The sequence below is a fragment of the Acanthopagrus latus genome, chromosome 3 (genome assembly GCF_904848185.1).
Source record: "Acanthopagrus latus isolate v.2019 chromosome 3, fAcaLat1.1, whole genome shotgun sequence".
NCBI classification, from domain to species: domain Eukaryota; kingdom Metazoa; phylum Chordata; class Actinopteri; order Spariformes; family Sparidae; genus Acanthopagrus; species Acanthopagrus latus.
The window spans coordinates 22392985-22406725 of NC_051041.1; the positions used below are offsets into that span (position 1 = coordinate 22392985).

General features: G+C 42.6%; 1 protein-coding gene across 1 annotated transcript in view; it reads right to left on the bottom strand.

The window, feature by feature from the left end:
* kcng2 (potassium voltage-gated channel, subfamily G, member 2) overlaps positions 1–13741 on the bottom strand; it is a 47490-nt gene that overhangs the window by 19879 nt on the left and 13870 nt on the right. Inside the window, exons 7-8 of the mRNA XM_037093143.1 lie at positions 11787–13280; positions 2602–3502 (exon numbers count right to left, since the gene is read on the bottom strand). Coding sequence (XP_036949038.1) covers positions 2602–3390 — 789 coding nt within the window. The 5' untranslated portion in view covers positions 3391–3502; positions 11787–13280. The remainder of the gene's footprint in view (positions 1–2601; positions 3503–11786; positions 13281–13741) is intronic.

A 13741-nucleotide genomic window follows, 5' to 3' on the forward strand; every position in this document is an offset into this window, starting at 1 on the left:
CTAGGTGGTTGGATGGATCATATACTGGACTCTTCCTCTGAAGACTGGAGTTTGGATCCTATCTGCGATCAAGAGTCAAGAGTGATTTGTTTTTCATTCAAGTAAAGTAAATAAGCCATGGTACATAGATGAAGTAACATACAGTATGTTACAAGAGTGTGGGCATAAGTTATGTCACTTAAGTAGAGATGTATACAGTAAGTCATAAGATTGAATGCAATTATTTGAACACAAAATATGGTCTTTTTCTGTTGGTGCCAAATCCTAACCAAGTAGTTTAAGTGCCTAAAGCTAACCGAGTAGTTTTGGTGCCTTTACCTAACCAAACTGCAACTGTTTTACAAGATTAAAAATTGTCCAAAAGTCATCATTCGTCATCCTGTGTGAAATGCTTGTCAGCAAGCTTTATTTTGAAAGTCTAGTGGCATAATGTAGGAGTGTTAACTTGACCGCAGAGCACTTTTCGTGCAAAACTAATGCTGCAGAGGTAGGTAGAGTGTCATCGTTTGAGGCTTAGGGCCACTGACCAAGCTGCCATATTTGACAAGCTGGGAGTGAGAACGTTTTGACGATTGAGATTCTATATCTCGTTTCAGTCATTACATACAGAAAGAGAAACGTTTTAAGAACTTAACTTTTTTTTTTTTTTTTTTTTTAATTAAAACATTTGTTCATTAGCCCAGTACGTGTGAACATCTGCAGCAACAGCAGGGATGCCACATAATGTTGGTGTGGCTAAGTTAACTGTTACACTGTAAGGGAATGCTGCCAGCTGTTCCCAATTTTTTATTATTATCATTATTGATTTACTGGTTTTGGTGAATTTTAGACCATCTTGTGACTTTTCTTCTCCGTTTTATTTTGTCACTTGATTTAGAATTTAATATACAACAATGGTTCATTCCAGTAATGAATCCAGCCTGCATGTACTGTAAATGGGCGTCGACAGCCTCGTCAACATCTATGAAGGAACGCAGTGAGGTCAGTGAGGCAGTTTTACATTCTCACATTGTATGAAAATCATTTTCTATTTAAATCTTTTGTGGAATTGCAAATCACTGCATAATAATGTAGTTTGTATGCAAATTAAAACATGCCGCTTCCTTTGAGAGCAGACTATAGCTGCTTTCCAATGAAAATATTTAACTGGTTACTCCACCCAACATATCTGAATTGTGTTGTACCACAATATGATGTTTTTACATTTCTGTCCACTTGGATGAAACAAATTAAAGGCTCGCAAGGCTTATTTTCCACTTTGGATGCAGCCAGGCTAGTTGTTTCCACTTGTTTCTATTCTATAAACTACACTAAGTTAGCCATTCCCCATGTTCATTGACGCACAGACTTGAGATTGATTCCCATTTCTTATTTTGCCTTCAGGGGCAACACATTTTCTTGTTTCTCATGGCAAATTGTTGGTATATGCACTGAATATAGTTACTGTATGCATTCAAAAATGTCCTTTACAAACTATATATTGATTCAAATTCTTTTTAAATGGAGAATCACAGTGAATGACACACTCAACTCAATTCAAGGCCATTATGTTGAATGGTCAGCAGGTCTGGATAAACGTTGGATAACCAAGCCTGCAAGTGTAAGAACTGAGACCTCATTGCCACAATTTGCATAATCATTATGTTATATAACAATAATGAGCTCATTTCATATTCATTTGAGCCTGTACAAAAAAAAAAATTGGGAAGCAGGTCAAGTAAAACCAACTGCATAGGGACAGTATCTATGAGAATTTGTAGATAAAGAACTGAATCCTAAACCCAGAAGACCTGAGACCATTTGTTTAAAGATGCGTGAATATACATCCTCTTTTCTCATCCTCACCTTATGTATGCGCTGTCAATTACCGCATACATTTGGGAGAACACGGCTCTCATCTTGCTACGAAGGAGTGTGCAGAAAACGTTGACGGGCTCCACAGTAATCTGGTATTCAAGTGAATGGAGAAGCAGCCTCGTTGTCCCTGAGCCTTCGCCTCTGTCTCAGTCACGATGATTTACAATAAAGCCCAGGAAGACTCTGTATGTGGGCTGCTGCATCAACATAATCTGAATTCTACTGTATAAGCTGTAAAGCATTCACATCCCTAAGGCTGTTGTCAGAAAAAACAGGAATCCTGAGACCGGGTTTCCTTCAGTTTATGCACATTATATAATGTCTTAACTATCTGTTCATCACGAAAATCTGTTCTTTTGCTTTGACGTTTTGAACATTTGTTCTGCAGTTAGATGCCGCAGGCTACTTTACTTTACAGGAGCAATTATATTTGTTATTACATCAGTGTCTGTTTTTGGAACTTTTCTGAAAATGGTCATTTGATTTTGTGTTGCATTCAAAATTCAACAGTGCCTAGTTTTGGAACCTCTGTGTAAATGGCAGTGTTTGTTAAATGATTTCAGCGCTGACTGCTGAATAAAATGATTCGGATCTAACAACTGTCAGGACTTCATTCAAGTACCTGAATATGGGGCACCAGATACGAGTTTGGACATTTTGGATAATTTAAATGTAAATGGAGTCTGTGAAAGAGAACGTCAAGGAAAGTTATTACAGTTTAGTGAAGAGATAGAGTGTACTCACCCTCTCCTCCTCCTCTCTGAGATCTGGCATGGTGCTGACACACAGCGTCACAGCAGTAATGGCTACAAATATCACTGACAGACAGGCGAAGATCTTCCCTGGCAGGCCAGAGTGAGGGTTCTCCACCATGTCCCTCAGTCTCCGCATGCAGCCCCCTGTATGGGTCTCTTCCAGAGTCCCCACACTGGGGGCCTGCTGGGTCTCGTCGCAGGACTGCGGCGAGTTGAGTTCGGCCTCTTCCTCATCCAGCCTCTGCTGCTCCTTGTAGTCCTCCTGCCTGAGCCGCAGCTTCCTGAGGCAACACCATTCCAGGTTGTTCTCCTCCACCCCCCAGTACAGTAGCTCCTCCTGGAAGGACAGGGCGCACATCTCCCTCAGGAGCCGCAGCTTCCCCGCTGCAAGGAAAGTGACAATCGTGCGGAAAGCCAACGGGCTTCGGTCGAAGAAATACTCGTTGCGGCTGCCGTCGTAGTCGTCACACACGTCCATTATCTCTGCCTCGTTGCTACAGCTACGTAGCTTGCCCAGCCTTGTTAGGGGGAACTCCTCCAGCGTGGACCACGGAATGCGGTACTTGATCCCCCCCACGTTAATAATGGCCACCCCGTCGGCGAGGCCGATCTCATCTCTGTCTTGTTGGCGGGGCTGAGACTGGAGCAGGAGTTGGGCTCGCTTGTAGAACAAGCCCTTCTTGGAGCTGACTTCCTTCGGGTTCTCCACTCTGTTGAAGCTGAAGGTGGTGAACTGGTGTTCAGTGCTGCCTGCCAGGAAGGCCACCTCCTGGTACATCACTGCCACTTTGCTGGGGGACCCTGTCCTGAACAAAGTGATGGGTGCGGGGCTTCACAGGGTGTGTGAGGTGACCTGGAGTTTGTCACCCATTCAGCAGTGCAGCATGTCTCTGTAGGACAAAAAAGACCAATCTACCATTACATTCATTTAGTGTCTCAACACTCTTTTTACCATCCAAAGGCTTTAGTATGCCTCAAACAAAGTGCTTGTTGGATGGTCGGACAATGTCTGATAGCCCACAATCTTTACAGTTTCTGAAGTGAGGAACGGGCAGCCGACGATTCTAGTAACTTTTGAGGTTTCTGCCGACTTTACGTGGAGTGTGGACGTGAGAAACTAGGCAGGTTTTGAGCACCTCTCGCAAGCTCTACTTTAGTCAGCTTTGGATCACAGTGTCTTGCCCCTCTTGATTAGCACAGCAGCTCATCTGCTCCATGCTGTAAGCCGCGTTGATAGCACTGACCTTTGAGGGAACGGAGAGCCAAAATGGAGGAAGCTACCATAGCTAATTAGCTGTGTTGCACCATTCACTTTTATTTCACCATAGTATAAACGGTTCCACAAATGCAGAATAGGTATGATGGTACAACATATTTTGCAGTTATCTGTTAATCTTGCATCCAAGCTGAAGAGTCTTCACTACCCAATAGTTTGTAGTAATTGCAACTTTGTAGGCGTGGTCATGGCTTTTAATCATAGGTCGACATATCTCAGTGTATAACAGAGTGTATACCTGCCTTAACTCTAAGTTAAATTTCACATTGTCAGGCTCTGACAGGAAACTTAGCCAAACAAAGTAAGACCAAGTAAGAACGTAATCTACAGACAAAACATTGTGGCTTTTAACTACCTTGCTTACTGGACTGAAAACAGAACATTGTTAAAGAAACCCTTCAAGTAAAAGAAGATAACTTCATGTCTCTGAAGCGTAATTGCATGGAAGTTCAAAGAAATGCAATTGGTGTCAACTTACGGCCTGAGCCAAAAGCAGACAAATGAATAATGTTTTTCTATTTACCACATCACCAGGCTGCGGGATGAGACAATTTGAAACACTGCGGAACAAAGTGTGGGAAACACAGCGATGTAGACCTAATTACAGCACAGTAAACCAGCTATGCGCACATGTCAAGTAAACATTTACTCAGCGTTTAACATATGTCGTGATGCTTTATTCATTTCTCATTTTATATGAACACACAGCGTCTGTGGAGATGTATTATTCAAACCCATCAACGTGAAAAATATTCTCAAAGGATCAAATGGGCAGCTCCTGTTTGTATTTGTTACCATATGAGGAGGCTGTTCTTATTTTCTCTCGAAGAACAATATCCAGAATGAAAGTCATCAGCTTTCAACCAAATCCAGATGGTTACATTTCCCGAATACGCTGATGCTGCGCTCGGGATTTATGTGATGAAGGGCACGGAGTTTGAAGTTTTCTATGGGATTTATGTACTTTTGCTGTCAGTGGTGATAATATTTCAGACACTCCAACGGCAAATAAAGCAAATTTATGAAAGACACGAGGAGATGGCGCAAGGTGAAAGGGAGAAACTTCACAGGAAAATGAATATGCATTCCCCCTCGGTAGCACTTAATGGCACCGCCGGAGTGAAATAAATGAGAAAGAAAGAATGTAGTGGAACAACTGATCACACTGCTCATATGCTCATATATTTACTTTATTTATGGGTGACATTTTTCCTTCTTATATTCCTCCCCTCGAGCAGCTGCTCCTACAGTGAGAGCGTGTTGCCGAGGATCCAAGGTTTCACCACATCACAAGATTCTCAGTCATCAGAAAACAGAAGAAAAGAGCAGCAAATACCTGTGTAATAATGTGCAGTTATGTCGCTGCTAATGACATTAAAACTCACAGTTGCCAGTTGTCATGGTAACGCAACACGCTTCTGAATCTGAACCATCAGAACTAAAATCAGAACGGACCCCACTCAGCTGAACGGCTTAACGGACAGGTCTTAGCTGCATGTGGAAAACAAGATATTCATCATCGTCTCAAAGCAGATTCACCGTGGTACTGCACGCTCCCAACGTCATATACTGTACGTGTGATGTTGCCCTGTCATCCCTGTCAGTGGAGTCAGGCTGTGCTCTCCTTCCCAACAGCAGGCTCACACAAACACCAAACATGCCTGCAACCTTCCTTGATGAGCTTAATGCATCATGGGAGAGCTGGTGTTTACACTGCCAGCACGGGAGCTTTGGACCATAAAGGGCCATGGGTAACCGATTAGCATGCTAAACGTGCTTTGCAACTCAATCCACAGACGTCTTAACATCAAAACTGTTCATTCTTCACATTCTGTTGATCATTTTCGTTTTCGACCAAAATTCTTGCATACTGCACCTTTAAATATGTATCTGTTAATAAGGAGGGCACCTGTTGGCTTTTATTGTGAGTGACTGAGAATGGGCCTGAATATAACATTGTGGAATCTAAAACGGTTATAACCATCAAGCATCTGTGTACATACTATATGTTGTAGTATACTGGCAGTTTGGTTTCCTCTGAATGGACACCGTGGTGTAGAGAGTTTGGAACCTCTGCTGTAGAGGCCGCCTTTTGAAAGCAGAAACCAAGCCAAGAGCTTTACTAACAAGGTTGGACAGCGTCTGGTAAAAGCTAGATCAAAAAGCTGACGATCAAGCAAAAAAAAAAGCATCTACTTTTACAAGTTTTTGACTTCATGAAGAAAGTGACGCCTGGCTGCCTGCTGCTTTTGCTGGATCAGAGCCGTGTCATCACTCCCTGATCAAACAGTAAAGAAGTCTCAGTCTACGTGGATCGACTCTTTTCACATCTAAAAAGCAATTTAGATGAATTTACATATTTTTGAAGGCATCCTGTCTTCAAATTTCCTGTTTTATTTAACATGGGGATCTGTGTACACGTTCCACAGAGAGGGAGCACAGGCTTCAAGTATAACAGTCACTAAGAATGACTGTACTGGACCTGAGGCGGTGGAGGCGATGTAGGGAGGCTGGGCACATCATCACAACAAATTAAGAGTTGGACCCCTCGAGCTATCCTCAGAGTTTGCTCTTCTATTGTGAGGCCAATCCTCTTGAAACAGGCCGCCTTCTCAGCGGGAGGGGGTCACAGAGCAGCACCTCTACAGCGACTCAGCAAAGTGCCTCTGACAGGAGCAGTTTATTGAGCATGACACTGCACCCAGGGGTGGCTTCAGAAGCACAGGGAGAGAGAATCCAAGTTATAGACGGACCTTCACATTGGGTCAACAATGTCAGCCAAGGCTTATTGGTTTACTGTGTAAAGGAAAAATTTTGTTTATGTTCGACCAGATAAATGCAGCGTTGAGACACTTGCAGCAGGATTGTGGTCTAATTTGGCTTAGCAATCTTAGTAGTCTTTGAATTAATTGTTTGACATTCTGATTCTGTTTCCTCTGTTTCCTTACTCTCTTGCTGAGATTTTAGTAGGAGGATCAAAACTGCAACCATGAGACGGTTGGCTTAGCTTAGCATAAAAACTGAAAGGAGTAAACAGCTAGCCTCTGCGCACTAGCACTTTAAAAGAAAAGAAAACGAACACCTTTCATGTGTATCTTCTTTGTTCAATCCATACATTAAACAAAGTGTAAAAGCAACAAGTTGCTTTAGCTTCAGAGGCGCCGGTGGATTGTTTTTACCCGAGGACAAACTTCGACTAGCTGTCTCCAGTTTTAATGCTAAGCTAAGCTAACGTCTTCCAGTTGATGTTTCATATTTGTGTCACAGAGGTTTACATCAAATCCAATCAGAATCTGTGTTATTAAGTAGTTTTACTTGCACCGCAGCTAGCCACGCAAACTCTCACAAGTTGCCTCAAGTGATGTCGCTTGAGTCGGTGTCTTTCAAATAAGTTTGAAAGTGAAAACAATCCAGGCGCGTAGTGTTAAAAAGAAGTGAGGTTACCAGACCCGGTGGAGTTGATTTGTGGGTTTTGTAGGCGCCAGATTTTAACAACAAGGAAGAAGAATTCCCAGACAGGTGCAACAGGTAGGTGACAAGGATATAAATGTAGAGTCCTATGAAGAATTCTAATGAGACAAAGTAACTACTTCAGTTTTGTCTTGTAGGTAGAATGTTGCAAAGTGAGCAAGCATCTTATCTATACATTACTTCTATATTGTGTTTCTATAGCTAGTTATTTAGAGTAAAAGCTGGGTAAGTTGGTGGTTTGAGGGAAAATGCAGTAAATGTCACACCTGAAATCACATTCTGAAATTCTCGTGCGCACATAGTTGTTTTTTTCTTGGTCTGTTTTTGGCAGAACACGGACCAACAAAAGTAATAATGGTTAGTTGAAGGATAAGAAAGCACTTTGTCATTTGAAAGGGAAAATTGGTCTTTTGTTGTGAAGGTTTGTTGTCAGTTTATTCAGCTTGTTAAAAAAAAAAAAGTATAATAAATTGGACCTATCTTGCCAAACCAAGAGAAGCAAAGGCTTTCTAAATCCTCGCTAATGTAACTGACTTCATGATGTATTAAACCAGGCCATTATGCAACAATTACTTCTTGAAGTGACTTTGAGGGAAAAATCTCTTTCATTTCAAGTACTTTACATCCCTCACTTCCTCATTAGATGGGGTGAGTACAGCATTTGAGGTCACGTTCCTCCCTTTCATCTTTAACAAAGGAGGCTCATATCCTGAATCTGAATCTGTGACTAAAGAGTGAATCAAAAACATTCCCTGATCCCTGTTTCTTCTCTCAAAGCTGGAAGTTAATTATGCCCCTTAGAAATACTTTAAAAATAGAAAAGTTACCTTTCTCTCTTCCCTTCTTCTGAAAATGGACCTGAAGAAGTGGCTGTTATGTTGCCACCAGTTGCTCATGCAAATATAATTTACATGCCTCTTTGCATAAATCTGTGGCCCCATGCATCACTGATACATCTGCCTCCCCACATCCACTCAGTCTTCATCGCTGTGAAGGCCTGAAGCAGAGGTCTATTTTGGGACACAGAGATCTTGAATGTCACTGAACTATCACCCTACCTGCTGTTGAATCACACTGATTGGCCCTCCTCTGAGCAACTTTTTGTCTGTGACGATCTCCACTCAAAAATATGAAGACAATTAATTTTTTTTTTTTTGCCCGAAGAAGCAGCGGAGCAATCAGCAGAGAGAAAAACGATTTTGTAATCTATAATGATGCAAAATGTCTCTCTTGAACTGCAATAATCATGGAAAGAGTACTTCTCACATGATAATCACATACGTAAGAGTCGGAGGGAGAGCACATTTTAGATTGTGAGTCACAGGAACTGATGATTTCGATGACTAGACAGGCTCGGCCTCACCGAAAAAGATACTTTATTATTGGGTCAGGGGAAGTGTGTTAAGATTAAATGAGCCACGATGACATGACCTATTCCTTGTTTCAGGGTTAATTAACAGTGCAACCAGGAACTTTGAACTGGGTATGAAACAGTCTTAGTTTAATAATGGTGCCTCTTTACGCAAACCACACTATGAGCAAGAAGATTGCTTATTTCTGATTGTTTTATTTCTATTTCTATATCAAAAATGTCCGCCCCCAAAATGTTATTTTTGCAAGATCTTTCCAAACAATTTCATTCAGGAAAGTAAACGTTTCCAAATGCTAGAATGGATGGGTCAGAGGGACAGGAGAGGCATCATTGGCAAGAATTTCTCGGCATGTGCCTTGAGTTTACTGCATATAGTCGTAGCAGGATGAGTTGCGTGTCCTCAGATGGCGGACTGAGAGGTGGACAGTTCAAGCACCGCAGTGGAGTTTTAGTTCCAATCGTTGTTTGCTGTTTCATCAGGATTCTGGACAGTGGATTGTAAGCACCCTTAGGGAATACCCCCAGGACCTGGCAATGAAACGCAACAATCCACTATCTTTCTCCAGAATCTCATGTCTATCTTTAAACAGACAGCGTTACCGAGAAGCACTGCTGGACTGTTACATGTCCGTTTTCACCTGCCTACTCTCCTGACTGGCAGCTCCGCAGGCCACTGTTATTTGAACATGATGTTCTTTTGGGGCGCTTCTTCATTTGGTAGAATTGTCCCTGAATGTGCCATTAAGATTGTGCAAGTCAGTTTTTCCGGGAAAAAGTTCCTTTTTACATGTGTCCACCCAAAACACAGTATCTGTGTGCGACACGGCTGGAGACATCAGCACTCACTGCTCGGTCTATCACACTTTACATCAGTGCTGCTTTTCAGAACTTTTCAGAAGCGCCGTGACTATCTCTAATTGAAAATGAATCCTGCGCTCCGAGCCCGACAGTCAGTGTCAATCAGCCGATTCAAAGGCCCGGATACAAGAACATGCGAGACAGGGAGAGGGAGATAATGGGCTGAATAACCCGCTGGAAGGGAAAGGATCTATTTGACGGCGAGCCCGAGCGTGGAGAATGCGATGTTTGTGTGGAAGCGGTTATTGGGACAGAGAGTTTAGAGATCACAGCAGAACACAAAAAGGAAGAACAACAACAGACGCCTACTTAGAAACACATGAAGAAATGTAGGACGTCTCTGCTCCATTCTGTTTTCTCTGTTTTGCGTGCTCATTATGTTCTTTAGCAGAAACAAAAAAGAAGAGAGAGCCGTGGCTTTCAAGCTCGAGTCTGCAAGCTCCCAGGAAGTAGCTCATCCTCAGTTCCAGGTGAGGAGGACTGATGAGTGAAACTCGAGATGCACAGGTCCACTTTTTTGTTCCTTCCGATACAACTGTAGTATTTGATTTTTTATATATATATATATATGCTCTTTTTTCTTGAATATCAGTATCATCATTATTATTGTTGTTGTTGTTGCTATTCCTATGATGATGATTATTATTATTATGTGTAAGGTTACCTACTTGATTTACATGTAGTAAACAAACAACAGCAAAACAATGCAAAATGTACTACATTTCAAAGAACTTGAAAGCAATTCAGGACAACTGTTTTTGAGAGCAAACCCCTTTTTGTGTTTTGAATAATGTGAACAGATTAAGTGCACATCCATAAAGAATCAACCATTAGTGAGTAGATTTCAGCACGTGAGCTAAGAAGAAAATGCAATAAGAAATTGAAAATCAATCAATCCAGGGAGTCTGGGTCAGCAACCGCATAAACATCGATAAATTGGATCCGATTGGTCCCATCTCAGTGTTAAATAAACTGCCGTGAGATTTGACTTTCAGGCAAACCTGATGGGCAACGTGTTGAGAGCCACCTTGATACAGAACAGGCTGCATTACCCCCCACAATCTGTTCCCATTAGCCCGTTCTCGCTGGTTCCAAAGGGCCCACCGGTGTGTGTGTGTGTGTGTGTGTGTGTGTGTGTGTGTGTGTGTGAGGAGAGACATGAGCATCCGTCTCGACACATCAACAGGTACAGGGAGGCAGCTCCGTGTGCATATGGACAATCCATATGAAGAGAGCAAATGAAGGGCTCTTTGAAAAAAGCTTCGCATCCACTTAAAGGTGCACTGCGTAGTATTGGAGAAGGATCGTCGCTGACCGTTGTTTTCATACCTAAACAAACTCTCTTTGTTTTCATGACTGAATAAACCGAATAAACAAACTGACCTTAAAAGACGATGCAATTTCGTTCTGTTTGCATTTATTTATATGCGGCGGACCCTGTCACCTTTCTAGCTTCAATGTTCCTCAGACCTAATTTTCCTCTGAGTACAGCTTGTTTATCCACTTATAGTAAAAAAAAAAAAAAAAAGAAAAAAAGAAAGAAAATATTCGTAGCGTATTCTAATGTAAAATGTATAAAAATGTCTCCTCCAAAACTACATACTGCCCCTTTAAAGTGGGACTCCTTTACTCAAATACTGAAATTCAATCATCCCGGGAGAATGACAATAGGGGACACTGCTCTCCAACAGAATCGATCAAATTCGAAAAGATTCAAAGCCTCCGTCCAGGCAAAGGTGAGGAAAAAGGAGCTCATTCGATATGCAAGGAGATGTCCCCAGCTGAGCCGCTGTGATGGTCCCTGTGGGAACAGTGTAATGCCATAACTGGAGGAGATCACATTATAGGGAAGTCTGGGAGTCCCTTCAGGAACATTACAGGACTGCCACATGAATAAAAAAAAAAAGATACCAGGAGAACATTATAACAACATTAATTAAGAACCGTTAGCCTCTGAGGCCACTTCACTGTCCCTGCAGGGAAGCCAGTGGGATACTGGAAAGAAATTGAGGAAGTTTGTCACAGAGGTGACACAGATGGAAGGTGGGGAAAAAAAATCGCTTCTGCCATCAGACTTGGTTCCACTGTGCGCTGGTTCCAGAACGTCTTTAGGTAGTTTCGAACACATTTGCAACAAAAAAAACAAAACAAAACCAACAAACAGCCAGAATCGTGTGAAAGCAAACCCTCCACTCACCCAGTGTTGTGTTGTTGAGCTCGCGTCCATCTGTCTCAGCCCTCAACCTGCAGCGTGCCTCTAAGTTTTCCACGCAGATGCTCTGGGACATCGTAGTACAATCATGTTCGGAGCGCGCACACGCCGCACGGACTTTTTTTTCATCGCCCGCTTTACAAAAAAAAAAAAAAAGGAAAAAACAGAAAAAAAGAAAAGAAAAGGTCGCTGTTCAAACGTTCAAAAAACAAAACAACGCGTTCGAACGTCCGGCGAGCTCCAAACGCATCATGTGGTCCATGGGAGAGGTAGACATGTTACTCCACATCCACACTGTCTCCGCCACACTGTCCTCCTCTCCGCCTGAGACGACGTGGCAGATGTTGTAGAGGTGTGTGTGTGTGTGTGTGTGTGTGTGTGTGTGTGTGTGTGTGTGTGTGTGTGTGTGTGTGTGTGTGTGTGGCTCAGGGCAGGTGAAAGGCTGTCTCGAGCTCACTGGCGGTCACACGCACCGCTCAGACTGTTCAGGTGCGTCCGGAGCTGCGCGCTCAGTCCGCGCCGCGCTGCGCTCTGACAAACTGCGTCTCTGGGAAACCACGAAGCGCTTCGGTGCAATTTCACAGCAGCGTCAGGGGGGAGGGTTTGTTATGTATGTCTCCTCGCTGTTAGGAGACAAGCGTGGACTCCTGTTATTTTGTATTGCCTTGCAGACAGGTCGGATTGTGCCATCATCCCCATATTCCTCTTCTGGCACCAAAATACGCTTATAAAATGTGTCTGGGTTGCAAAGTTTAGCACTTAGATGTCACTGGAGCTGCTTGTCTAGGTCATGTTACCGTTTTACTATCACCATAGCCCAGCGTGTTCATATAATGCAATTTTACTGAAAGGTAGACTTAAAAATCGTTTCTGGAACACTTTGCGTTCATCTTTAGGATCAATTTTCTGAGAGATCCACAGCCTCCCAGAAATTAGAACTAATAGATTGGGGCATGCACACTGTGTTAGAGTGGTTACCACTGTGGCTGAGGTATCCACCACACTGGACACTAAGCCAGAGGCAGACACACCCTGCTGGTACAGTAGGTGTGGCTTCGCAGAGAGCTCCTCTCTAATTTCAGGCGGGCTTGTCAACACAGCCTCAGCCCAGCCCAGTGTGTTCAGCATGAGAGACCATAATTGCAGGAGTCTGATTGATGCCAGAGTAAACAGTGGCGATGGCAGTGGAAGCATCCATTTGCAGGTTACCTGGTTTGCTAAATGCCTGCTAACAGCTCAGGGTGAAAGGTGGTGGCATAAAAAAAAAAAAAAAAAGCAAAAAAAAAAAGGCTATTGGTGCAGTTTCAATAGAAAGCATTTTCAAGGACTAAAAATAGAATCAAGGGCTGGTGATCGCTTTTAGAGAAACTGCTCGTCAACAAAGCTCCCATTCATCATGCTGAAGTGTCCTTGAGCAAAACAGCAAACACACAACAGCAATGGAGGTCCTCCTCTGTGGGTGTGTGTTTGACCTCCGACCTACCAGCAGAGAACGGAAGAGAAATAATGAAAAACTTTTAGTGACCGAACTGCTTTGGAACAAAAACACCTCATCATTCTTTTATTCTTTTATTATTTGTTTGCCGTGTACCCAGCAAACATCATTCCGTTCAAGGAACAGTTCAACTCAAAGATAAAAAAAAAAAAAAATTAAAGAAAAAAAGTTTCATAGTCCACAAAATATTTCATTTCATTTCAAGAGCGTTGCAGCATTTTCCTAAACAACTGAAGGGCTGGGGATCTGTTTTGAAACACAAAGAAACAAAAATAAAAATGGCAAAAAATATACCATAAAACGGCTCCAGACAGCTCGTCCAGCATGAGACAAGCCTTCGCACACCTGTTTCAGAGAAGGTGCACCTTAAAACTGAGATGTACAATACGCCTTTTAAAAATCCATTTGAGACCTTGGAGCTTGTTTGCACAAGACAAGGTCTATG